This window comes from Eulemur rufifrons, chromosome 6 (genome assembly GCF_041146395.1).
Source record: "Eulemur rufifrons isolate Redbay chromosome 6, OSU_ERuf_1, whole genome shotgun sequence".
In the NCBI taxonomy this organism is placed as follows: domain Eukaryota; kingdom Metazoa; phylum Chordata; class Mammalia; order Primates; family Lemuridae; genus Eulemur; species Eulemur rufifrons.
The window spans coordinates 97,065,614-97,092,461 of NC_090988.1; the positions used below are offsets into that span (position 1 = coordinate 97,065,614).

General features: G+C 44.8%; 1 protein-coding gene across 1 annotated transcript; it reads right to left on the reverse strand.

Annotated features, from left to right (window-relative positions):
• On the reverse strand, positions 1-26,269 carry POLA2 (DNA polymerase alpha 2, accessory subunit). The gene is made up of 18 exons (XM_069470200.1): positions 26,051-26,269; positions 23,454-23,578; positions 22,892-22,983; positions 22,661-22,718; positions 17,883-17,989; positions 15,674-15,867; positions 14,972-15,060; positions 13,510-13,665; positions 12,930-12,992; positions 12,153-12,195; positions 8,646-8,770; positions 7,710-7,748; positions 6,903-6,976; positions 2,984-3,092; positions 2,601-2,707; positions 1,654-1,713; positions 1,275-1,401; positions 1-470 (listed from the first exon to the last, which is right to left on the reverse strand). Exons 1-18 carry the CDS (start codon positions 26,127-26,129, stop codon positions 321-323), a joined length of 1,797 nt encoding a protein of 598 aa, XP_069326301.1. The 5' UTR covers positions 26,130-26,269; the 3' UTR covers positions 1-320.
• Positions 26,270-26,848: the final 579 nt, after the last annotated feature.

Here is a 26,848-nt window from a genome sequence, read left to right on the forward strand (position 1 = left end):
GTTGTTTCTGTGTTTGATTCATGTAGAAAATCACAAAGCCTTTTGTCTTTTCTGAGTATGCAGTGTCCACAGCCAGCTCCCTTCCGGACACCACGTATGCATTCAGACGCAAGAGCTTCCTTCCAGAGAGAAGCAACTCACAGGCAGGGCCCTGCCACACAGGTCCTCACTACTGGGCCCTGTCCCCACAGCCTGCTCCTCAGAGACTGGCTCCTTCTCTTCTCTAGCACCCAACAGTTTGGTCCCGTCAGAGGGCCCCATCTCGGCTGTCTGCTGTCTGCAAGGGCCCCCACAGCGGGGGACGGCGGAGGACAGAAGCCTCAGATCCTGACCACCTGGGCGGCAACACACGGACTGCGCCTCCTTGCCTCGTCCACCGTCGGCCCCCTGAGGTAGAGTCGGCTGAAGGTGCCGCCCACCTGCCCTTTGGTGAGGCGCCCGGGATTCACACAGACACAGCCGAGGATGGCCTGGGGAAGGAGGGAGAGGATGGTGGGTTTGGAGAGGCCCTAACCTAACTGTGGACTGATGTGAAAAAGAATGAATCACTGGATGGTTGGAACCCAAAGAGAGTTTCATAGACAAAGGCAACCAAACACATTTCCAGTCAAATATGTTAACTTATTACTGGAAAATTTTTGGATTCCTTCTGAGTCTCTCCAACAGAATAATGAGGTGACTTGGCAGAATGACAATCAGTTCTCAAACGTGGAGATAAACCTGATCTAGCTGTTTATCCTTTTCCCACATGAAAAACCCTGTACCTCTGGAGGCTGAACTGGCTCTGGTTCGGCAAGAGGGGGCTGGTCTGGGTGGATTCCCTGGTAAGGCCCAATTCTAAGGTGGGCAGGGCCTTGGGGTGGCAGAGATCAGAATGACCTGAGAGTGTCTTTGAAATACTCTCAGCTGAGCCCACTTGGAGGTCGTGTCAGAATTTGGGGGAGGGGGCAGGCTACATATGTGAAACGTTCCCCAGGCCACCCTGATGTGCCCTGGTGAGAGCCATCGTTTGAGGCCTTCCTGCTGGCCACCTGGGCTCCCGGCCTCGGGGGAAGGGGAGGGGAACAGGGCAACACTGTCTGCTCAAGCATTTTACCAACAGATTGACTTTCTGGTCCCATCACCTCCCCCAAAGAAACGAGGCTCCCAGTGCTGGGTCGCAGACGCCACTATCCCATCAGCAGGTCGGTGAAGGGTGAGTGCCAAGCGGTCTAGAGGGGAAACTCAAAGACTGGTTCTGGTGTTTCTGGAAAAAAAGCAGAGTTCAAACCTACCTTCACAAAGTACTTCAGCTCCGATGGGATTATGAAGACATCTGGGGTGACAGGCAGCTGTGCGTGGACATAGAAAGTCTCATAGTCAATGGCCATGTCTTCCTGGGGCGGGTAGAGTGGGTAGAAGCTACAGAGACGGAGAGAAACAGTCAGCAGCAGCTGAGTCGGGGTCCCCTCCCCAGACTGAGCCCTTCTGTGTACTGGCTTCTGTGCTGCTTGCATTCACAGACCAACTTTTTCTTTTTTGTGTTTGAGGGGACAGAATGCAGGCTTGTCATCACAGGATGAAGCTCCCTGGCAGTGGCCTGGTGAAGGGTCTCACACCAGGCCTGTCCAACCACTCTCTTCACAGTCAGTTCACTCCAGCAAGCGTGCTCACCTCCTCTGGGTCAGGATGTGCTTGAGTATTCGGCTGAATCTGTCTGAAGTTCCAGAAGAACTGGGGAAGGAAGGAAAGCAAGAACTAGAACGCAGAACCTTGTTTTACAGCCCCTAGTTCTCTTCAGGGAGGACTTAAGCATTTAATAAACTAGAGAGAAGCTAAATGACCAAGACACAGTGACAAGGGGGCACCTTTGGGGAAGTTTAAAGACCCACCCACAAGTAGTACCATCTGTTCCCATGTGAGCAGGACACTGCGTTGAGAAGGGAAATGCAGGAATCCCTTGTAATCAAGATCAAGGAAGGCCATTAGCCAGCACCGTATTGTGCAAGAGCACATAAAATCTGCATCACCACGAAGCGAGCATGTAGCCGGGCTGACCCCGGACCTCAAACCTCAGCCAACGAGCACACACCCATCTCGCTTAACACATGCATTGCTTCACACACTCCTTCTCGGCAAGGATGATGGGAGAACTGCTGAACCTGAACTTGACAGATTTGGCAGGGTCTCACTCTCCACAGAGCTGCACAGAGTTTTGGTAACAAAAAACCCCCTTCAGAGCAAATTCACAGTTCATCCTCCTCAAAGAGGACACCCATACTTGTTAAGGTCAAAACTTTGGAAGATGAAAAGGAAAGCAGAGAAGAAAATGTAGACGAATTTCTATGCCTATAAATTAAGTGCAAGGACAGAACAGATGTGGCTCTTTCCGGCCTTCAACAGTGTTTGAGACCCTGTTTAGACAAGTGGTGAGAAACAAATGCATGGGACACTCCCCTTGGGTAGAGAGACACTCCAGTGGCCAGAGGATGTGGCCTAGGGTCCTGCTCTCAGGACTTGCCAGTCAAGACTGTCAAGCAGCCCTTGGTTTTCTCGGCCAAGGAAGGACCTAGACCAGACAGCCAGCTGTTTTTGCTTGGGGCCTGCAAAACGCATCTTACCTACTGATCTCCTCCGCCCCAATGTGGAACAGCAGATCCGTGGATGTCAGGCCAAAGATCACTCCGTTTATGGAAAGGCTGCAGGGCTCAGACACAAACTGTACTCGCTAAAATGAGGACAGATTGAAAGAAACATTTGCTGCACACCAAAGCTAGAAACTTCTTTCCCACGAAAGTGGGGGGTCTCTGAGGGTTGGGGAGGGATCCAAACCAACGTACAGCAAAACTTACAAACACATTTGCCTCTTATAAAAAGGAGTTTAAGATTCAGGCCGCATGCATGCCTGAAAGGGTCTATCCACCCTCCACTTCAGGGACAGAGCTGGGTCACTGTGGCATGTTGGATTTTGGCTGCTTGCTGGTCAAGGAGGGGGTGCTGGTACCTTTTTGTCTTCTCGAGACAGATCGGAGTAGCTGAAAGGCGGCTGTGGGTACACCGGCTCGTGGTGCACATCTCTCAGTGATGGGACAAATACAAGGTGGGAGCCAGAGCTACTTTGTCAAAAACAGAGAAGGGAGGAAAATGAGTGCAGTTGAGTTGGAACAGCTGGACAACAGACTGGATGTGTCAGCGCTGGATACATGAAAGAATCCCAGAAATGGACTCTGCTCTGAAGAGAGACGTTGTTTCCCTTGGGACACTGGGGGTGAAAGACAATTTGTTCTAATTCACACATGTCCGTCTTGATAAGGCTCTGGTTGCCCAGGACACACTTTCTCACTGCTCTATGTGGCATTCCACCAGGGAGAGGATGGGAATTGTTGCTTGGCAGAAAAAGGAGAGAAGTGGAGATCTAGAACATCTACAAAGACAAGGATTTCACCAAAGAATCACAGCCTCAGGCTGGGCACTGTGGCCCACGCTTGTAATCCTAGCACTCTGGGAGGCTGAGGTGGGAGGATTGCTTTAAGGTCAGGAGTTCGAGACCAGCCTGAGCAAGAGTGAGACCTCCGTGTCTACTAAACATAGAAAAAATTAGTTGGGCGTGGTGGCATGTGCCTATAGTCCCAGCTACAAAGGAGGCTGAAGCAGGAGGATGGCTTGAGCCCAGGAGTTTGAGGTTGCTGTGAGATAGGCTGACGCCACCTCGGCACTCTAGCCTGGGAGAGAGAGCGAGACTCTGTCTCGAAAAAAAAAAAAAAAAAAAAAAAGAATCACAGCCTCAGAGTCTGAGTTGAAACCAAAGTTCTGACTCATTATACAACAGTCTCTCTGACACGTAACTTGGTAAAGCATGAAGCTGGGGATCTTTCCTAGGGAGAAACCAGGCATGCTAATCAGACCCTGACACTGCCTTAGTATTTATAAGATCAGACTGAAACCTCTTGACTAACCAAACACGGGGCCATAATCACTGGATACCCAAGACACAGACATTTCCAGACAGATGGGGAAAAACAAGATCAGCTTCTCTGAGCTGTCGCACCCCTCCCCTCTCACACAGGGACACCAAGCCCTCAGTTTTTACTTCTGAGCAGACTGTCTTGTGAAAATGAAAGAAATATTTAACAGCAACAGTAAAAGCATAGATGACAGCAGATGTCTCCTTTGATGGAGGCAGAAGGAGAATCTTTGAGGTTACAAGTGAAGAAAAAAGCTGTAACTCTAAGGGCCAACTGTTTATTTTCCCCAGCCACACAAAAGAGGAAAGGAAAAAAGTCTTGATAGGTGAGTTAAACAGAAATGTGTTTCTACTATGACAGTAGTGTATACAGTTGTCACACACTGCTGGCTCCCTTAGCTGTCCTTGGCAGAGAGGCCTATTATTATTTTTTTTTTTTTGAGACAGAGTCTCACTCTGTTGCCCAGGCTAGAGTGAGTGCCGTGGTGTCAGCCTAGCTCACAGCAACCTCAAACTCCTGAGCTCAAGGGATCCTCCTGTCTCAGCCTCCCGAGTAGCTGGGACTACAGGCATGCACCACCATGCCTGGCTAATTTTTTCTATATATATATTTTTAGCTGTCCATATAATATCTTTCTATTTTTAGTAGAGATGGGGTCTCGCTCTTGCTCAGGCTGGTCTTGAACTCCTGAGCTCTAACAATCCGCCCACCTCGGCCTCCCAGAGTGCCAGGATTACAGGCGTGAGCCACCGCGCCCGGCCCAGAGAGGCCTATTATAAACCAAATAGACATAAAGTGTAATTCAGGGGCATGTTTAAAATCTATCAATAGCTCTCATTTCCAGCTCCTTCTCTTGCTTATGATATGTGGCCCTCTTGGGCACAGGTACAGGTACTTTCACATGTGATAAAGGTGCTGGTGACAGTTGTCACCCTTATCACTTGCATGTTGTGTCTGCTCAGAGTGTGAACTGAGACTTCTGCAATAGAAAATCAGAATCTTGAGATCGAAGGTACTCTGCATGTTAGTTATAACCTCTTTGACATTGAGAAGTTCACTATAATTATATGAGTCCACCATTTGGGTGCAAGGGGCTGGTAAACAGGCCCCACGGTAACTGGAACAGGACAATCTGTGCTTCAGATCCCGAGGGCTCAAAATTTGTGATGGACTCAAAAGACTGAGGTGCAGCTGGCTGATGTCATGGGATGAAATTGCTATTTCAGTGTAGGCTCTGGAAAAGCAACAGTTAAGAAAGAAACATTCCCTCCTCCTTATGGTTATAAACTGGCTATAGGGGGAGGGATCAGAAAAAATTCCAACTATGCTCAGCATTGCACAACTTCATACATCACGGTGGGAGGGTCCTCATAGCCGCACCCTCAAACAGGGCGAGAACTCCATGGGCTCTGCTTGGCTCTTGGGCTGGGTGTGTGTGCTTCCTTATTGGTTTTAGATTTTACTGATAAATCAGCTTATGCCTTGCATTTCTGACCTCTCAGGAATAAAAAGTAATTCCACCCGAGGACCATTTATATACTCCTAGAAGGTGGGGCGGCTCCCCGTGCCCCATGGCACACTGGCACAGATGAAAGTGCCTGGTGGCGCTGGGCACTCGCCCCACTGTAACAAAGCCAGTTTGTTCTTTGTTTCTATCACTGCTGTCAATACCACATGGGGTAAGGAGCCAAAAACAGAACCCAACCTCAAATTAAAAGCACCCAGCCAGAGCTGGGGCACTGCAGCACAGTCCCTGCCTGTCCCTAAGGGCTGACAAAGGGGACACAGCCCTGCTCCTGTTTTTGGGGGGTTATCTCCTGAGAAGTGCTAAGCACTCTCCAGGTCTGATGAACTCCATCAGGGTCACAATAAATCTGGGGAAGAGGGAAGGCACTTGTGTCACCTTTGTTTCAAGGAAGGAGGGAAGAAGGGCCAAAACCTGCTGTGGGCTGTCACTGGCACAGCTCAAGTCCCTGACTCCGCCCCACCCTCTTCACCCCGCACCATGCCTGCTCTACTGGCCCATGCTGCCGGTACAAGAAGGTAATATTACCACCAATCAACTCTGGGATCAGTTCTCACGGCCAAAAGGCAGAAGATGAGACATCTTGTTTTAAAAACCACTTTTGTTACAGACTTGTTTCTAAAAGCCTAGCCTCAGGAACATTTGTTTTTTATGAACTCAGCTATAGGCAAGCAAATCCCATGAGGAGATCTATCACCTACACCAATTTCTTTAAAACTCTGGCACTGGAGGAAAAAAGACAGGAATTGAGGATGTCAGCTTCCTGAATAACTTTCTACTTCTAGCTTTAGACTCTTCCTGGAACAGTGACTTTCCTCTCAAATTAGAACTGCACAGTTCTTTCATCACTGCTGTGACCTCCCCAGTTCCTTCCGTTTGGTCTATGGCAGGGATTCAAGATCCTCACCCTCATCAAGTCTCTACCACCCCTGGCTCTAGCCACGGAACCTGGGGAAGCACTGACTCAGGGGAAGAGCTTGGGCTCACCCAAAACAATCACTCGCACAATGAGATGTTTGGGGCCTCACAGGATTTTGTTGTGTGAATCATCAAACACTTCTCAAAGTCATCCTTTGAGAAGTCATCCAAAGTCATCCCTCAAAATCTACCCATGGGAAGATTCCCATGGACTATTAGTTTATACAAAAGAGAGTGAGAAAAGGAAGTAAGTAAAGAGGGAAAGAAAGAGCAAGGGAAGAGTGAGAGTCTATGTAACCTTTTCCTTTCAAGTATGTTTATCTTTGTGTTTTACAGAGATGCCTCTTAACTCTGCATCTGCACTTGAAGTTCAAGGGTTCTATCTGATCTCAGTAGTTCAGAAGGATGAAAAGGACAGTAACTACCATTACTTTTAAACAGTTTCAGTTTCTTAATGGAAAACTCTGGAAAAACCTAAGAAGCTTAAGACTATGCGCAGCATTTTGAATTCTGACCTTCTTGTCCCTTCAATAATTGTTCGTAGACATTGCTTGAAAACATCTTCAAATGAACTTGTCAGTAGACAGTTCTGCAAGAAAGGAAAGGAGACAGATTTAGAGGGCGGACGTCTGGTGTCTATTCACTTGCTCAACATGTTAGACAACCCTTAGATGCCTGTGGGGCTAAGAGCTGAAGGAGATGAAAGATGAAAAAGGGGTGGTCTCTGTCTGCAAGGAGCTGAGTCTAGTCAGTTGAGGACAGGAGAGGACATGGGGAAGGATTAATCCTCTTGAATGGACTTTGAGAGAGACTAAAAGGAACAGTGCTTTGAAATCTTTTCTGTGGAAGGTAAAATATCCTGACAGAGGAAAGGAGGCCTCAGCCCTCAGCCGTGAAGTCCTGGGAAGAGCTGCTTGTGTTTTATGCAAAGGACAGCAAGATATGAGCTACCAGCTTAGGGTAGAGGCCAGGAAAGGTACGTTCACAGCGCAGCCTGGCGATGCACAGACACCTGCACTTACACTAGTGCTCTTTTGTCCCTTACTTAGCGTCAAGCGTCACAAACAAAGGAACATCAGGACAGATGTATTTATATTTCCCTCTCCTGGCTTCCAGATAGCTTTGTATTCTGGTGAAATGAAGCCCTCGAATTCAAGATCTTTATTAAAAATGCCGTGCTACGACGTTTTTCTGATCAGCCACAGGGATTAATTTCGGTTTGTTACAGATGTGGGATAAGCTCCAAAAGATGAAAATAAAAATGAGGCTCGACTGAATGCAAGTATCCAGTATCCCTTCCCACTCCAACCCGAGTCACTCACCTCCACCTGTTCATGCTTAGCATCCAGGAAAGGACCAAACTGCAATTAAGCCCGAGGGGGAGAAACAAAGGCACCAGAAGAACAAATCAGAATTACACGTATCTGTGAACGATTTCAGATAACCTCTACTAGCAGTTCTCTGCCCAGGGTCCATCTGTCCCTCCAAGGCTACCTGTAGAGCCTGGGGACAGTTAGCAGATGGGCTAGGGGGTGCCTAGCCAATTTTGCAGGCAGAAGCAAGTGAGCCCTGGATGGAGGGAGGCTCCCAGGGCCCCATAACCAGTACTATTGCCCCCTCTAACACTGGGCTTCTCACTTTCTATACCTAACAGGGGAAATTGACTACCATGCTAAGAGTAGTACTTTGAGCTTTAAAAAGAGATTAGCTCAGAAGTTGGAATAATGTGACAGAGGTAATAACAGTATAAAAGCAATGAAGGGTGGCAAAAATGTTGGGCTTTTAAATTTACTGAGGGCCTGTAGATCATGCACGCCTCTCCAAAAATATAAGATTAAGAACCAGAAGAGAAGATATTTTTATTTTTATTGAGACAGAGTCTCACTGTCGCATTGGATAGAGTGCAGTGGCATCATTATAGCTCACTGTAACCTCGAACTCCTGGGCTCAATGATCCTCCTGCCTCAGCCTCCTGAGTAGCTGGGGCTACAGGTGTGCACACCACACCCGGCTAATTTTTTTCTATTTTTGGTAAAGACAGGGTCTCACTCTCTCAGATTGGTCTCAAACTCCTGACGTCAAGCAATCCTCCCACCTCAGCCTCCCAGAGTGCTAGGATTACAGGCATGAGCCACTGAGCCCGACCTAGAAGATATTTTTAAAAGGGGGAGAGACGGACATGCTTCTTAAAAATTTAGAACTGCATTAAAACCCTTTTCTAAGGACAACTCCCCAGTTTTCCCACTGGTGCCTCCTACCAGGATGCAGACATCCGGCCGGTCGTGGTTGATGATGGTGATCAGGTCAAGCAGGGGCTCATACGTGATGCTGTCAGACGTGGTGTATGGCCCACAGGCAGCCAGCACCATGCTTTGCTCGAAGTCTAAGACAGAAAGGATTGTCTTGATTAGAAGAGGGCAGACATTGGAATGGTGGGGGAAGGGTAATAGAGGGAAAATGCCACAGGATTCCATTTATTGAGTCTCCTTCCGTGTACAACTCTGGGGATCCAAGATGAGGAGACCTCACCCCACCTTCCAGAAACACTCCACCAGGTGGTAGAGACAAGCAGGTAAGCACACACCTAGAACACGTGCTGGGCACTTCACTAACAGTGCACGTGAGTGATACGAGGGCAATGGCAGTCAGGAAGGAATTCACCAAGGTGAGATTTGCTCACACTTTGGAGAATTTTCTGGGAGTGAGGGCAAGGCAGGGTACAGGAGAGTGCTGAGCCTGGAGTGTGCTAAGTGTTAGAAGTATCTGGTGGTCCAGTGTGCCTGGAGAATGGCAGGTATTGAAGAGCCCAGAAAGACCAGCTGGGGTGAAAGGCCTGGAATGGGAGACTACTGGGTGGCAAGTGCTGGGACATTTGCAGTTTTCTGGCCACCCATCACGCCTTGCCCTTTTCCTAATGGCAGCTGCTTTCCTTTTGGAGAACCAGCCCTCTCCTCCACAGGGCAGTTGAGGTGGGTAAGTTTGATGCTCTGTCTTCCTCTAGCCAAGGGGCAGGCACATGATCCAGATTAGGCCACTCACACTCTCCTCCCAGGGTCTGAAATCTCAAGGTGAACTACCCAAAGACAGAAAAAGGTTGGAGCTAACCTATTCCAGCCAAGGTGCCCCGAGGAGACAGGTGGGGAATTCCTGCTACCTGGATACTAGCGTTGCTGGCCCTTATCCTGGTTCCAAGCCTGGGTTTCTAACCACGTGTCCAACCTGTGAGCTACCTTGTTAGTCTGAGCCAGTTTCTGTAGCTTACAACAACAAAATTCAAAGATCCTGACTTCTTTTTTTTTTTTTTTTGTTTCTATTTGTAATTATTCAATTCATGCATGAGACTGAGACAAAGATCCTGACTTCTTAACATGCAGTTGTATTATCACAAACTCAGTGGCTTAAAACAACACAAATTTATTATCTTACAGTTCTGGAGGTCAGAAGTCCTAAAATCAAGGTGTTAACAGGGCTGTGTTCCTTCTGGAGGCTCTAGGAGAGACTCCATTTCCTTGCCTTTTCTAGCTTCTGGAGGCTGCCTGCATTCCCTGGTTCATGGCCTCATTTTCCATCTTCAAAGCCAGCAGCCTAACACTTCTAATCTCCAACTCTGATCCTCCTGCTACCCCTCTTATAAGGTCCCTACCCCTCTTATAAGGGGGGTCCCTGCTACCCCCCTTATAATTACACCGAGTCCACCTGGAAAATCTAAGATAACCTCCACATCTCAAGACCCTCAACCTAATCCTACCTGCAAAGTCCCTTTTCCCATCTAAGGGAACACATTCACAGGTTCCAGGGATTAGGGGCTACTCTGCAGTCTACCACAGCAATAATAGCATGAACTGAGACAAAGAATTCAGGGGGAGAGTAAGTGTCATGTGGAATTAGGGCTGGGGACAAACTTAAGTTTGACTCCAAGGAACCTACAGGAGATGTACACCCTAAAGTACACGGTGGGTGCCTAGAGGGCAAGATCCACGTCTTATTCTGTTATCTCCCTGAGCACCTCGCTTATTTCCTTATTTAAAAAAAAAAAAGAAGTTTGTTAACAACCTATTAAACTGCTTCCAAAGGCTTCCCTGGCACACAGCTGAGGCTCCTGGCACCTTGGTCAGGTCAATTTCTTTTCATTACCTGAGGTTGATCTAAAACCAGCATGCCACCCTTGCCCCTATAAACACATTTTCCAATAAAATGTTCAATGCCATAAATGCCTAAATCTCGTTCCTGATACTAGGTCATCTCCAAGAATGACCTTGCACACTGTTAACAGGGTGCATGGGGTGTGACGAGGATGTGCTAGTGTTGGCTACTGACTGCTAATCCTTAATGGTGTTCAACTTTGCTTATAAAAGTGCTTTGAAATATTTTGAAGCAAAGTTTGTCAAAATTTCTTCTTGGCTTTTTCCCATTTAGATTAGTTACCAAATAACATCAGGGTTTCTTTTTTTTTTTTTAAGATACCACATTTCTCATAGTTTATTACACAGCAAAAGCTAACTAAAACACATGCCCGTGAGTGTCACGGCTTAGGGCCAAGCCCATGGCCCCAGGAGGCAGAACCAAGCCCTGGAGCACTTCCTGGGCTGGGGGACACGGGCAGGAGGGTCTCCATGGCTCCTAGGGGAACTCTGCCTGTTTAGAACAGAGACCCAAGGGGACCCTGAGAGAGGGAGTCTTTGGGGGACACCTGAGGTCTGCATTGAGCTGGGCCTGACTGGTGGCAGAGGCAGGCTGGATGCCCGATACTTGGGCAGGAACATTAAAGTTTCTTAGAAATTCTTTTTTTAATACCTTTATTTATTTATTTATTTATTTATTTATTGAGACAGAGTCTTGCTCTGTTGCCCGGGCTAGAGTGAGTGCCGTGGCGTCAGCCTAGCTCACAGCAACCTCAAACTCCTGGGCTCAAGCAATCCTACTGTCTCAGCCTCCCGAGTAGCTGGGACTACAGACCATGCCCGGCTAATTTTTTCTATATATTTTTTAGTTGGTCAGATCATTTCTTTCTATTTTTAGTAGAGACGGGGGTCTCGTTCTTGCTCAGGCTGGTCTCGAACTCCTGACCTCTAGGGATCTACCTGCTTCGGCCTCCCAGAGTGCTAGGATTACAGGTGTGAGCCACCACGCCCAGCCTACCTTTTTATTTTTTAATAACTTTAGAATTGTAGAAAAGTTGCAAACATAGTACAGAGTTCCTGTGTATCTTTCACCCAGTGTCGCCTAATGTTAACATCTTATATAACTACGGTCTATTTGTCGAAATTAAGGAGTTAGTGCTGGCATGTTAGTGTTAACTAAATTCCTGGCTTTAGTCAGATGTCACTAGTTTTTCCACCAAAGTCCCTTTTCTCTTCCAGGATCCAATCCAGGACACCACACTGCATTTGAAGAAATTCTTTTTCAAACTGTACACCTTTTTCCTTTTCAAATTAACATCCTTATTTTTTCCTTTCTTTTATTCCCCAGGCACAGAGCCAATGATCTTCTTTAAATACCTGTTAAACATTAGTCTTTAAATGATACGCTTGGTGTTAAGTAGAACCCAAGCCAGAACATTGCCAATGCTCACTGGGATCAGACAGGTAGTCTTGTGACAAAGGGCTTTTGAAGCCCTGACCCCCCAGATCAGCTATGCCTCTACTGCTTGATCACACTGCTCTTGAACAGCTTCTGCAGCTTTCTCGGGGTATGAGGAACCGCACTCCTGGACCCTGGTCCACCACCCTCATTGTAAGCAAAATAATTTTTGAACCAAAACTTACCTCCATCCTCTTCAGTGGGCTGATAAAATGGAAGTGGCACCCCCTTAAAAACAAGAGAAAGGCTCAACTAAGATTTTGCACCAGGCTTTGCCTTGGCAAGGAAAGGAGTGGGCACTGGGTGGGGTGTGTGCAAGTGCGCAGTGGGAGGACGGTGGGGAGGGATGAGAGAGTGGGAAAGATGCACCTCTGTCTTTCTCCTTGGAGCTAAAGGCCCACAGAGCTGACGGGACCTGCCATTTTCCTATACTGCTCAGAGTGGCAAAGAAACCCCGGTAATGGGAGGTTACTGTTAAACTCTCATAAAACACCCAGCAACAAGTGGGAACAAAACGGGTCCCCAAAATATCAGCATGCTTTTAGGCAAGGATGGGAGAGAAGTGTGTTTTGCTACTTTTCCTGACATTCTATGAAAATCTCTGGAGGATCATTGCCTAGAGGAGGGATAAGGAACCTATGGCCTGCAGCCTAAATCTGGCTGCAGCATTTTTTAAGTTTTTCTGGAACACAGCAACACTCATTCACTTACAAGTTGCCCATGACTGCTTTTGTACCACAATGGCAGAGTTGAGTCATTGTGACAGTGACCATATGGCCTGCAAAGCCTAAAATATTATAGTAACAGTTGCTAGAGCTAGTGCCAGATTCCCGCTCTATAGATAGAGAATTGACTAACAAATAAATGGGCTCCTAAAAAGGACCAGTTTCTAGGAGAGACGGTTTCTAGACATACTGTGCCTGGAGCAAATGAGGAGAGAACGTGGGAGGACCACTGTGTACCTCATAGAGTTTGGTGGCAACCAGTTTTCTACCAGTGGTGTTGAGTCCTTCCATAATTACAACCTGAAAGACAAGAAACAGAACAGGATTGCTAAGTGGGGGAGATAAATGAGAGGCCCAGAATAAATTATTCTGAGGCAGTTAAAAGCATTGCCCAGCTACTCTCATTTTGTAATTGTAAACTTAGGGCATTTTTCTAGAAAACAAATTAAGGGGCCTTAGTAATAACAATGTGCTGTACACGAATGATCTAATTTTCACAACAATCCTGTGAGGTAAGAATTATTTTTACCACTTTGTGGATGAAGACACTGTGGTTGAAGGTTAATTACCTTGCCCACAGCCACACACCTTGTTGGGTGGAGTTGGGATTTGAACCTGGGCAGTCGGATCTCAGAGCCAAGGTCAGGGCACACAGGGGAAAATTGGAACCCCAACAACGGTGTCTGCTCCTGGGCCTGTGCCTCAGCAAAACCTCATGGCATGAGAGAGCGGAAGTGAGGAGCAGCTGCCCACAGCACACACACGCTACAGACTGAAGAGCCTATCCACATCCCAGTGGACACGCCTCCATTCTCACCTGTCCAGGAAACAGAGAATATTCTTTGAGCTCAGACAAATCCACTGGAATTTGAGCACCTGAGGAATGTTCCCGGTCTCCTTCAAGAATCACGGACTTATTGTTCAGCTTTCCATTGCTGTCACAGCCGATCTGACCCAGCAGAGTGACAGGCTCCTACCAAGGAAGGTTGCAGTGTAAGAATGACAATCTCTGGGGCAGGAGCTCAAAATCTGAAGTCAACAGGGTAAATAGCAAACAAACCCCAAACAACAAATACTTTTTTGGCAGGGCATCACTTTGACCCTGAGGCAACCACAACGTCATTACTGACTCTCAGGGTGGGAAGAACTGAGAGTTCTCAAGGCATCGGGTCCACCTGCCCACCCAGATCTTCTAGGTGGCTGCCTAAGCATGAGCATGTCTAATGTAGGGGAACTTACCCCTGCTAAGGCAGCCCACTGCATCTTTCGATAGCTCTAACTTAATAATAGCTAAAATTTATTGAGCTTACTAAATATCAGGCACTGTTCTAAAAGCTTACGTGTGTTAACTCATTTAATCCTTACAACAACTGTGAGGTGGATATTACTGTACCCACTTTACAGAAGAGAACCATAAACAGGTTAGATAATTTAGTGAAGGTCACAGTGGGTGAAACCTGGGTTTGAAGTCCAGAAATTTGGCTCCAGAGTCGTATCCTTAACCACACACCATACTGTCTCTTAAAAGGAAGTTCTTTATTAAAGTGAGCCAAAATCTCTCTCCCTATGGCTTCCTCTGTCCTGTTCCCACTCTTGGGAGCAAAGGGGGGAAGTCTAATCTTTTCCCACATGACTGTGCATCTCTGCCTCTGCTCCGCTACTTCCTCCCAAGTCCTCCAAAACTTCCTTCTATGACATGGTTTTGCATATCTTCCCCAACTGGTCATTCTTCTCTGGATGCAAACATATGACAAAGGTATCTTAAAGAATCTTCTAGAACATATCTTCTCTCAGATTAGAAAATGTTCTAGAGAAAAAACACTGGTATATATCCCAGATTAAACCATGATGTAAAGATACTATAGCAGTTGATCTATAACAAAAGAGACCAAACCAGGGGAGATAGGAAGTCATTGTCCAGAAAACAAGACTCTGGAAACCCCACCCTCACTGTTGTCCTAACATCTGGGTACTTGAATGCTTCTATTAGTGGGAATCTCCAGGGGACTACCTGCCTCACCACCAAGGGGAACAAGGCCTTCAATTTTTGCTTATGTGCAAGACCCTAATCCAGGTAGGAAGAAAATAATTCTCTGGTCACAAAACCAGAGAGCATTTATTAGTCTTTCTTCAGAAGAACCCATTTTACCAAATTCAACCAAGATAGATGTTCAAGCTAGAACACAGACAAGAAATGAAAAAGGAAGCAAGAAAGATGCCTCTTCACCATTGATTTTAAAATGTAATATTAATTAGCAAGAACTGTTAAAACAACTTACTTGTGCTGGGACTAGAAGAGGAGTGAAAGCCTCAATCTTGTAATGTTCCTTGAGTTCATTGCCAAGTTCTTCTATCTTACAGGTCAGAACTGCAATCCCAGAGATAAAAAAGAGTTGTGTTTAAAACATTTCACTTGTGAAGAAGAAAAAATACAGCACATTGTAAAATATTATAGTCATTTTACAGAAGCAGGAAGGGTGCCTGGGACATCTGGCCAATTTAAACTTTCTAAAGCCTTAGTCAAATTTCCAATATTTGGTTGCTGAATTTGGCTTTCCCTTTGGCCACAGGAGGTCCCATAGCACAATGCCAGGGAGTCAGCATGAACCCTCACCCCCAAGTCTGCCCTTTATTCAGTTCCTCACTGAGGTTTCAGGGAGGTCAAGGCAAACCTGCAGAGGGCATCCAAGGAAGAAGCCATAAATGTCTGTAAGTTGAGTTCCTTTAAATCGTTCAAGTTTTCACTACTGGGAATGGTTATGTGCTTTTTCTTTAGCAAAGTAACATGACTTGGGAGAATTACTGATAGTATCGCTAATGTCCCTCCACTACTAAGGCATTCACAAGGACATCTATCAACTTATATATTCAAAGACAACCTTGGAACATGTTCTACCAGCCTAACTGACGCTTTATTACTTACTCTAAACTCTTTCAGGTGGTTTTATATCTACCAGAATTTCAAAGGGAAAAATAATCACCTTCTCGAATATCTGGAAGCTTCTGAAACATGGTTTTGTAGATCCCAGTGAGCGGCTCTGGACACCCCAAGACTTTCAGGCTAATGTTCCCATCTCCTCCTCTCCCAAACCAAGACACTCCCTGTGCTGAGCCAAAGGAAGTAACCACTTCTCCTCGGTTATTTCTTGAGTTGTATTTCTGAGAGGGAGTAGCACTAATTGGAAGCAAAACAGATTAATATTACTGTGTTTATATCCGAAGGGAGAGAGGAATAAAATAGGGTTACCTTCTGGAAATGGCGATTAGAGAAAAGGCAAGTTGGCCTCACATTTTATAAATCTAATCAGCTTAATGGGGTTGGACATACCCAGACCTTTAAAGAATTTCAGGAATGAGGGGCTGAGGAACACCAGGCTCAGGAATACCAAACATGTTTAGAGACAGAAACATATTTAAAAGGGTTGTCGTTCTCTTGGCATTAAAACTAAACAAAGCAAAACAAAACCCAAACCCTGATTAAAAAGCAAGTTTCAAATACAATTTTCTTCTTAGAATTTTTAGCATTTATTAGAACATCATCAGAGCCTGGATCTATGGATAAGCCAAAAGTTGCCGAGCACACATAAAAACTCACAATATAGTTCAAGGTAGAAACAACAATAAAATGAAGTTAAACAAAATTAATCAACTTTCCCCAGTGTCCATGGAGACAGAGATGTAATGAATTAAGTCTGCTGGTATGTAAACATTCCCATTTTCCAAGCCTCAACTAACAAGTTCTCATATTTCCACTCCTTGACTGGTAAATTACACCTCCAAGAACGCATGGATGTTGCTGATCTGCTTAGGTGACAGTGAGGTCTTCTAATCCTTTGGTTGTGAACATAATGTACAGAGAGGTCTATTTGAAACAGGCTTTGTGCACTGAAACTGCAGGAACCAGTTTTATGTGGGCCACCATCGCCATTGATGCCATCCCTTCTTTCCACAGAGAAACTACAGAGAATGAGCTCAATTAATTATCTGTATCTCCAGTGCTGCCTCTACCTGAATAATTTAGGAGTTACTTTCATAAATTACAAAACCAGTTTCTGTTGCCAGCTTTATTAGTGTGCATTAAAAAACGACTAGGCAGCACTTTGCAGACTTCCCCGAGCTCCTCCCTGAGAAGCTCTGTGGGACATCCTTTTCAGCAGGCCCTGTAATGCAGCGAGAGGCTCACATGAGGCCAGCTATGGGTTCAAAGGATTGCAAGTTTAGAGATCAACTCCCATAATGGTGCTGGCACATCTATGAGAACCATCCCTATATGCCAGGTTGCAAAGAGGCCACAATCAGTAGGATACCACATTAAATTCGCATTGTGCTTCAAAATCCAAAACCACTCATCTCAAATGACTGCAGAGCTTCTATCACCGCCTCTCTAAAGTGACAGAGCTGAAAAATCTTAAACTCTGGTCAATCTAGAAGAAGTGATACAAAGTAGGGGCAGCAACTCCTGGTAGTCGCATATCCCCAAATGGTTAACATCACTGCTCTTGAGCCTCATCTTGATGTGGCAGCTCCTAAAAACCCTTCTTCTGCTCAGCAGAGCACTTACCTATGGAATTCTCTAGTATAAGACATGTCATTTGTGGATTTCAAAAAAATCACATATGATCTTTGTGGATTTATATGCAATGGTGGCAGCAGGGATAAAATACCAATTAAGTCAGTGTAGATTCAGTGACAAGAAAATTCTCAGAAACTAGCTGTAACCTGAGTGAGGAACAATAAACAGGTTACACAACACTATGAACAAAGATACATGTTTTTCTTTTTAAAAAATAAATACTTTAGGCTTAAAAAAAGAAAGAAAGAAACCCAACAAAACACAAACTAACAGAATCAGGTGAAAACTTATTTGCCTCTACTGGCAAGACTCGTAAGTCTCCTGGACTTCTGAATAGACAGGTTGTTTTCAGTAGAAGATATCAGTTCCTGATCTAGGAAATGAGCCCTAGAAAAGTAGGTAGAACGTGAGTTTCCTTAATTACTGTAAGAAACAGTAATTTTCCACAAAGGAAGAGAAAGCAGGCAAGGCAGAGAGCAACAGGCTTTCTAGCCAATTCTCTGCAGATGCACACACCCACCCACAGTTAATAAATTACTCTGTAGTTAGCCTCCGTCAGACAGCCAGAGAAAGGGGGAGGCCTGGTTTTTGGCACTTGAATTAATCATGATCCATACCTCGGGGAGAAACTTGATGGTGAGAGGAGCTGGTGGGGGCTACGAGTAGACACACTCCTTTTTGTTAGGGGGGTTTCTGGCGTAGCGATAGCTCGCTTTTGAGAGCCCTAGAAATAAAAATGGAAAACAAAATCCCGGTCACTCTAGACCCAAGTTGCTAATTAAGTGTACAGTTCTTTAGGAAAGAAGGGCACAAAATAGGATCAGGTTGGTTCTCTTCTTATGGCCCTGTCCTCCAAACACAACCCCATGCAGAAATCTTCAACAACTGTAACCAACATCCATCAGGACACTGTCCCCATTTTGAAGGCAATTATGAAAAAGTACAAACATTTTCCAAAAAGGATCACCAGGTGGGCAATCTGTCCTGTCAAATCCTTCACATGTTCACTTTCTGCCCCCACCTCTCTTTGCTTTTGAAGAGATAGGAGTTTTGCAATGTATATAATTTTGACCCACATGCACACATTTTCCTGAGAAGGGATGGGACCACGTTACCACTTATTTTGGCAAAGTCTACCACGCACTTTCAAAATTAAAAAAGGGAACGAGTCTAGGAAGATACTGTGGTTGAGGTCACAGTAGGAAGTTAGCAAACACCTCACTTATGGTTTCTGGGTTTGTTTTTTGTTTTTTTTTTTTTTTTTGGCTAATCAACAAGAATCCAAAGATAAGCCCAGAATGGAGGATGAAACCCACAGTCCAGAGGCCTATTGCTCCCTAAAGTCTAGAATAACTTACTGTAACACAGCAAAGAAAAAGTCCTCGCCTGGATGGCAACCAGGAAGCTAGCTGTGTGCAGAAGCTTTTCTTGCCCTAGGGCTCCTCCTGGCTGCCAGTTTAAGTTATGCCATCAAACTGTCAACTGATGGCGAATATGGGACAGAATTTCAGGTAAAAGATTCAAAACCATCATTCAGCAGCTGCAATGAAAGCTAGAGTTTTAAAAAAAATACACTTATGCTACCACACTTATACCATTGAGAAATATTCCTTAATAATATTTTAATATTTTTATAATTTTAAAAATATACAAATTGTAGTTATAATCTCAGTTTAAATATAAACCTAAGTATTTTACATACTGATTATTTTACTATATTATGAACATTTTCCCACATTGTTACAATCTTTTTCCTTTTTAGTAGCTGTGCCATTTGATTGAATTGATACAATAAATTTACATAATTACTTCTCTATTGCTGGATTATGGGTTGTTCGTAATCTTTGATGATAATAAATAATGCTGAAATGGACACCTTCATGTATACAGCTTTCTCTGTAATTAATTTAGATTATTTCCTCAGGAAACATTTTTTCCTAGGGAGAATTATTGGGTCAAAGGATAGAAAAGATTTTATGGTTTTAATATACTTTCTCAAACTATTTTCCCAAAAGATTCTTCTAATAAACAGTGGGCTATGGTACTCTAGGGCCAATGTTGTGGAGCAGGGATATTTCAAGAGAATGACAGCCTGTCTGCCAGGACACAACAATGTGATGGCACTTTGGTAAATAGTCTAGTGGTTCTAGTCCTCAGCCTTAGTGGTACAACTTAATTGTGTTAACATACTAACTCCAGTTATGGTTCTCAGGGATGTGATCCTTTTAACCAAGCTCATGAGGTTCATTATTAACACTAAATCCCAGTTTAAACATTTTAAATGAGAAATACAGTCACCAAGGGTACCATATTCTCATATCCTAGGATGAAACACATTCTCACACCACACAGAAAGTCAAATTATAACCAAGGATGCCAGTTTATTAATTTGCTAGAAATATAATTGCCAAGGGTATGGGAACTTCCAATCCTTAGGCTAAACACATTCTGTCTCTGTTAGACAGGACACATAGAAGCCAAATTATAAGCAGAAAATTGGGCCGGGCACGGTGGCTCATGCCTGTAATCCTAGCACTCTGGGAGGCCGAGGAGGGAGGATCGTTTGAGCTCAGCAATTTGAGACCAGTCTGAGCAAGAGTGAGACCCCGTCTCTACTAAAAATAGAAAGAAATTATATGGACAACTAAAAAAATATATATATATATAAAATTAGCCGGGCATGGTGGTGCATGCCTGTAGTCCCAGCTACTCGGGAGGGTGAGGCAGGAGGATCACTTGAGCCCAGGAGTTTGAGGTTGCTGTGAGCTAGGCTGACGCCACAGCACTCTAGCCTGGGCAACAGAGCAAGACTCTGTCTCAAAAAAAAAAAGAAAAAAGCAGAAGATTTACAGTAAACACAGAGGCAAAATAACAGCTGTCAGTTGCACATGTGAAAAACTTAATTGTGATAAGCTAAAAACATTGACATATTCACTTTCATAGCAGAGATATACCTGTCCCCAAGACCTGACAAGGATCAGGCAACATCACCCTAGCACTGTCTGTACGGGAAAGGCCAACGTTCATACTTTGACTCTTTTATCATGCTGCCATTGATGCATGGCCTAACAATGATGGAACAATTTCCATGTGATGGGTACTGTTCTAAGCATTTTACATATTTCTAGCCCAGACACACAGCATCTCCTTTAAGCTTCAGACACATATTTCAAATTGTTTGCTCAACATTTAAATCCAACTCATTTAATGTGGATTCCATAGTCATAACTTTGACTCATAATTTAGTCTCCTAAGTACTTCCATAGCAGCAATGGGTATCCTAAATATGATATTTCAGTCATTGGAAGAGCATCTATATCAATAGTAAATTTGCATCTAGCTTTAGCATTGGTCTACGGAGAACCGGGTTACCATGAGTGAATCTCCTAGAATATGATCAACTTTAGATACACAGATAAATTCCGTATCTGTGAAGCTGTCAACCAGATGAAAATTGTGGTGGCCCCACTGATACTGCAATTCTGTGAGACCCCACCTAGATAGCCAACCAACCTCCCTTATTCAGAGGTCTGTCTTTCAACAACTATTAATATGTCAGGCACTGGGAAAACAGCGAATAAAGCAGTCTCCATCCTCAAGGAGCTCTTGTTCTAATGAAGGGGAGATAGACTAAAACAAAGAAGTAAATATATAACATGTCTGGTGGCAATAAATTCTGTGGAGAAAAATAAAGCAAGAATATAAAATAAAGGAGGGGAAGTGGGAGTTTATTATTTTAGACAGGCATTCTTTCTGACAAAGAGACATAAGAAGTGGACGCGTGCTTGGCACAGCAGAAGCAGAGAGTGAGAAGGAGCATGAAAGGAAGATGGAAAGCCAGTGGGGAGAGTCGTGGGCAAGAAAACATGATCTGACTTTCATTTGAAAGGAGTACTTTGGCTGGTGTGTAGAGAGTTGGTTAGAGGTGAAAAGGCAGAAAGAGGCAAAGGGACCAGTTAGGAGGCTGTCCCAATCATTCAGAATGAGACAGTGATGCTGTGGACCTGATGGTGGCAGTGGAGGGGTGAGGGACGGCCAGATCCTGAAAGGAGGACTGACGGGACTGGCAGCTGAGTTGGATGTGGGGTGTGATAGAAAAAGAGGACTTCAAGGAGGTCTCCAAGGTTCCTGGCCTGAACAAATGGAAGAATAGAAGTGTCCTTCACTGGGATATGAACTCTGAGAAGACCACTTTAGAGGGAAAATTAAGAGTGGAGGTACAGTCTCTCCAATCTTAACAAACTCTAAGAAAAATTCCTGGCCAAATGCGGTGGCTACACTCCTGTAATCCTGGCACTTTGGGAGGCCGAGGTGGGAGGATCGCTTGAGGCCAGAAGTTTAAAACCAGCCTGTGCAACATAGCAAGACCCCATCTCTAGGAAAAATTAGCTGGGTGTGGTGGTGTGTGCCTGCAGTCTCAGCTACTTGGGAGGCTGAGGCAGGAGGATCACTTGTACCCAGATGTTTGAGGTTGCTGTGAGCTAGGCTGACGCCACGGCACTCTAGCCCAGGCAACAAAGGGAGACACCGTCTCAAAAATACATATACTAAAAAAAAAAAAACTTTCCTCATTTCCTTTTATATGATATGCACCTGGTTTTGTGTTAACTTCATAGGGCACATTTTTGGCTTTCTGGCTCTCTACAGACATACCTAAACTACTTATCTTCTTTCTTATGATGTAATTTACTTTGAAAAGTTAAGGCTTACTCTATGTCTATGGATTTCCGCGATTTTATTTAGTATAAGGAGTAATTACCATTACTGAATACGCTGCCTGGTACTTTACCTATTCATTTCCTCATCAAGCCCTCCAAGATGGTGGATCTTATCCCTGGCTGTCAGCTTCTTGTGGGCAGAGCCCATCCAGGCCTGTTGCATTCACCATTGTTTACCCCGTGTCTAGTGCAGTGCTTGGCACATAGGAGTTGCTGGATAACTGAATGAATGAATCTTGATTTTATAGATAAGGAAACTGCAGCTTACAGAGATAAAACAACTCACCAAGGCTGCCTTAGGTCTTCTAACTCAGACTTTAAAGGCAATGCTTTTCTAATGCTCTACTTGACCTCTTGAGCTGGGGTCCAATACCACAAAACTGGATTATTCAATTAACGGTACAAAACTATACAACTATTTAAAAAGGGCAATTATGGAGAAATTATATTCACAGGAATATTTATGGCTAACTGACAAAAGCAAGATAACTATATGTTCACAAGGATTGCCATCATGTAAAACATTTAGGCATATAATCAGAAAGATGCATAAATGGAAATATAGTAGGAACTGTACAAAAGTGGTTGATTTGTTTTTTCTCAGATCTTCAAATGTTGTGATAATGTTTTAAAAAATGTTATGTGTAGAACATAATTTCCAAACACTGTATATTTACCTTAGAGGGTGTAGTATAAGAGTTCAAGAGTGTTTCTTCCTCTTCCTCCACCTCAATTCTAAAAACATTGGTTAAGAGAAACAATAATAAACTTTCACCTAAGGTAACAGCTGATTAAATAAGAAATCTGAATATTAGGCAATTTTGATTATTGTTTTTAAATTATATATGCAACTGTAGACAAAGACAGTATGTGGCTTGGTGCACAGACCTTCAGACAGAAAAGGATACAGTTCTTGTATAGAAATAATGTCTCTAGCTCCTGCATGTCCACTGTCCTTGGAGGCACTATGCCGGGCTTTGGATAATCTTTTGCTCAGAAACTGAGGAAGAAAAGATAGTAAATATATTATTCCATAGTCAAGTAATAGGGGAGGCGTTTTCTATAGCCTTGAGGTAATAATAGGTGTTCAAAATAAATCAAAGATATAAAATTCCTCAAAGAATTAAGAAAATGCATACAGACTAAAAATAAAGATTTATCCTGTGACTGTCTACAACACATAACAATTCTAATAAGGTCAATTATTTGGTGATGACCTATGACTGGGTGGGCACAGTTTTAGGTGCTTTACATCCATTCTCATTTAATTCTTATAATAATCATAAAAAATACAGATTATTAGAACCAATGACAGAAGAGGAAACTAAGGCTCAGGGACATTGAAAGCTCCCATAGGGCCTAGAGTCCAGATGTGACTCCAACGCCCATACTCTTCTCAATATATTACAGTGCCTCCCCTATAGAGCAGAAGTGAACCACGTCATTACTTTGCTTACATTTTGTTCTTACCTCATGCTCAAAAGAGTTCAGGATCTCTGAGGTAAGGTCAACTTTATGGGTGCTGGTGCAGAAGGCTATGAGCTCGCCTACCAATCCCTCCTCATTCTGTCCATACTGAATACAAAGCTCTACCACTGTAGGAAGGAAAATTGAACAAGTAAGAATTTAGTTCATTTCTGGCAGCTTTCACCTTAAAAACAGAAAATCATCTTCTACTTATTCAGTCAATATTTATTCAGCATCTACTAGTGTCAGGTACTGTTCTAGGCAGAGAATATAGCAGTGAACAACACAGAGAAGAATCCTTGTCTTCCCAAAACTTACTACTGGGGGGAGACAGAAGGGGACAAGGGCAGAATCAGGGAGACCAGTTAAGAGAATCATGACAGCTCAGGCTTGGTGGCTCATGCCTATAATCCTAGCACTTTGGGAGGCTGAGGCAGGAGAACTGCTTGAGGCCAGGAGTACGAGACCAGCCCGAGCAACATAGTGAGGCCCCTAGATCTACAAAAAAATAGAAAAATTAGCTGGGCATGGAGATGTGTGCCTGTAGTCCCAGATACTAGGGAGGCTGAGGCAGGAGGATTGCTTGAGCCCAGGAGTTTGAGGTTGCAGTGAGCTATGATGATGCCACTGCATTCCAGCCTGGACAACAGAGTGAGACTCTGTCTCAGGAAAAAACAAACAAACAAAAAGAATCATAGTAAAGTCCAGGTGAGAAATGACGGTGGCTTGGCTCACAGTGGTGGCAGTGGAAGTGACAATAAGTGGTTGGATTCTGGATAGGATATATTCTGAAGGTAAAGGCAGTGAGATTTGCTGATTGGATGTGAAGTGTGAGAAAAACAAAGGAGGCAAGGATGGTGCTGATGTTTTTAGCCTGTGAAACATGAAGGATGGAGTTACTATTAACGGAGATGGAGAAGAAAGCAGGAGGCACTTTGAGGAGGGGAGGAGATACCAGGAGCTTAGTTTTAGACGTATAGAGTTTGCAATGACAATTAGACATCCAACTGGAGGCGTCAAGTAGGCAGCTGGACAGATCAGTCTGCAGTTCAAGCAAGAGGTCTGGGCTGACATATTAACTTGGAAACCATCAGTAAATACACAGGACGTAAATCTATGAGACCAGGTAAAATCACCAAGGGAGTGAGTGTATCTAGGAAAGAGAAAAGAGCCCTGACTTGAGCCTTGGAGTACCTTGGGGCATTTGAGGATGAATCTGCAAAGCTTGACACCTGGTGACAAGTAAGGTTGAAGAAAAGCTAGGAATAGGAAGGTGAAGTGGTGGGGACACAAGAGCTTATTGAGATGGATTTAAGGAGGAAACATTTGAAGATAGCAAGTCTTTTGAGGTTTGCTATAATTGAGGGGAGAACTAGAGTGGGAAGTAGGGTCAAGAGAATATTTTAAAGGCAGGAGTTGGAACCACATTTCTATGGTGGTAGGAAAAAAATTTTGTAGAGAGTAAAATAGAAAATATGTAAGAGGGGAGAATTACCGGAGTGATGTCCTTAAAGTAGGTAAGAAGGAATGGGATGTAGGACTCAAGTGGAGGGTTTGGATTTTGCTAGAATACAGAGAGTTTATTCATTGCAATAGGAAAGAAGGCTAGGTATACGCCACAGACGTGGGTAGGTGAGAAGTAAAGGTGGTAGCTGACGGAAGTTTTCTAATGTTTCTATTTTCTCAGTGAACAGAAAGTAAGTTCATCAGCTGAGAGTGATGATGGGGCAGAAGGATGTTAATAGTGGAAGGATGTTAAAGTGGAAAATAGTCATCTGGAAGACTCAAGAGTGAACAGACCTGGGAAATACGGTATGACTGTCAGGCAACATTAAGTTAGTGATTATCCAAAGTCCAGAATTCCAAAGCCATTGCCAAGGTATTCCTATGTGAGATGCAAGCAACAGGCATCTTGGACTGAAGCCTTTACAAATTTGGCTCACATAACTAATTTCTCTTGTTACGATCAGGTTTTTCAGTTAAGCCCCTTTTAAGAAGAGAATGTACTGGACATAAAGACTTGAGAGTATTCTGGTCTCTGTGAACGGAATTTCTCGTCATAAAATAACACGTTTGCATTCTGGTTTTAAAGATAAAATAAGCAGCTCAAAGTGTTGTCAAGTGGTTAAGGTAGGTGCACATTCATCCCGATTCTAAAACTGAAAACGTCCACATCTCCCGAGAGTCTGTCTGTTTCAAATAACTCCGTATGCTGCCCTAGAGCTTGACCAATGTGATGCACCCAGATGATGGAGCACTGAGGCAGGGGATCTGGGTTCACAGACAGCTCAAGCAATTAACTCTCCTTGTCTGTTTCTCCATCTGTAAACAGAGAGAGCCGACAAGCTCCCTAAAGTTCCTTCCAAAGCTAAACTTCAATTTTAGGAACCCACCTCAAGGGATTCACATTTACACAGCATTTCAAAATCCTCATATCCCAAATCTCAAAACTCAGTTTAATTCTTCATCTCCCAGCCACCGAAAACTCCAAGCGAGGGGAGGTGAAACTTGGAAGCGCCCCCCTTTCGATTCTAGGAGCCTGGGAACACGGGCGAGAGAGTGGACCAAGGCTGGGGCCCGGGAAGAGGCGAGGAACTCACATTTCTCAATCAAAGCCTCCTCGCAGTCTAGGCCGAAGATCTGCAGCTCCTCCGCCAGCTTCTGGGCGGACGCGGACATGGTCGCCCAGGAGGGAGGCCGCGGAGCCCACCCAGCTCCAACCTGCGCCCAAGAGACTCACAAGGTCCTTTTTATTCTTTCACCCTTCGCGGACCGAGACGGGAGGTGAACAAATGGCCCAACACCTCCGGCCGTCAGAAGGCCCCAGCCGCAAGTCACAGAGAAATATTTTTTTTAAAAATGTGGGGGTAGCCCCCCAAATATCCCGAAGGGAGGAAGCAGAGATCTCAAGAGGTCGCTCTCCTCGGAAGAACCTCCAGCTTCCCAAAAGCTACCAGACAGCTTCTCAGTGACCGCAGCAGAACCGTGCAGCTAACAAAAACCCGCCAAATGGTTTGTGCAGCGCACGCATGCGCCAGACCCGGGTTCAACACCCCGCCCCCCCACCTCGTCCCCTCGCTCCCCTCGCTCCCCTCGCTCCCCTCGCTCCCCACGGCTCATCTCAGACCGCGCACGCGCACGCGCGTCTGAGGGCGCGTGCGCACAAACGCAAACTCGCTTACTCGCGCGCACGCGCCTGCCGGTCCTCACGCACTACGGCAGCCGCGCAGTTCTTTCTCGCTGGGCAAGAAAGCCAGGAGTGAAGGGTAGATTCATTCGATCACACGCACTGAAACTGAGCTTTTCTGCTACCGGCGGATGTCTGTTTTCTGGGCATCACCTGCTCGGCGAAGCTCCCACCCTATTCGTCACCCTTTTGTCCTGTGCCTTGGTGCGCA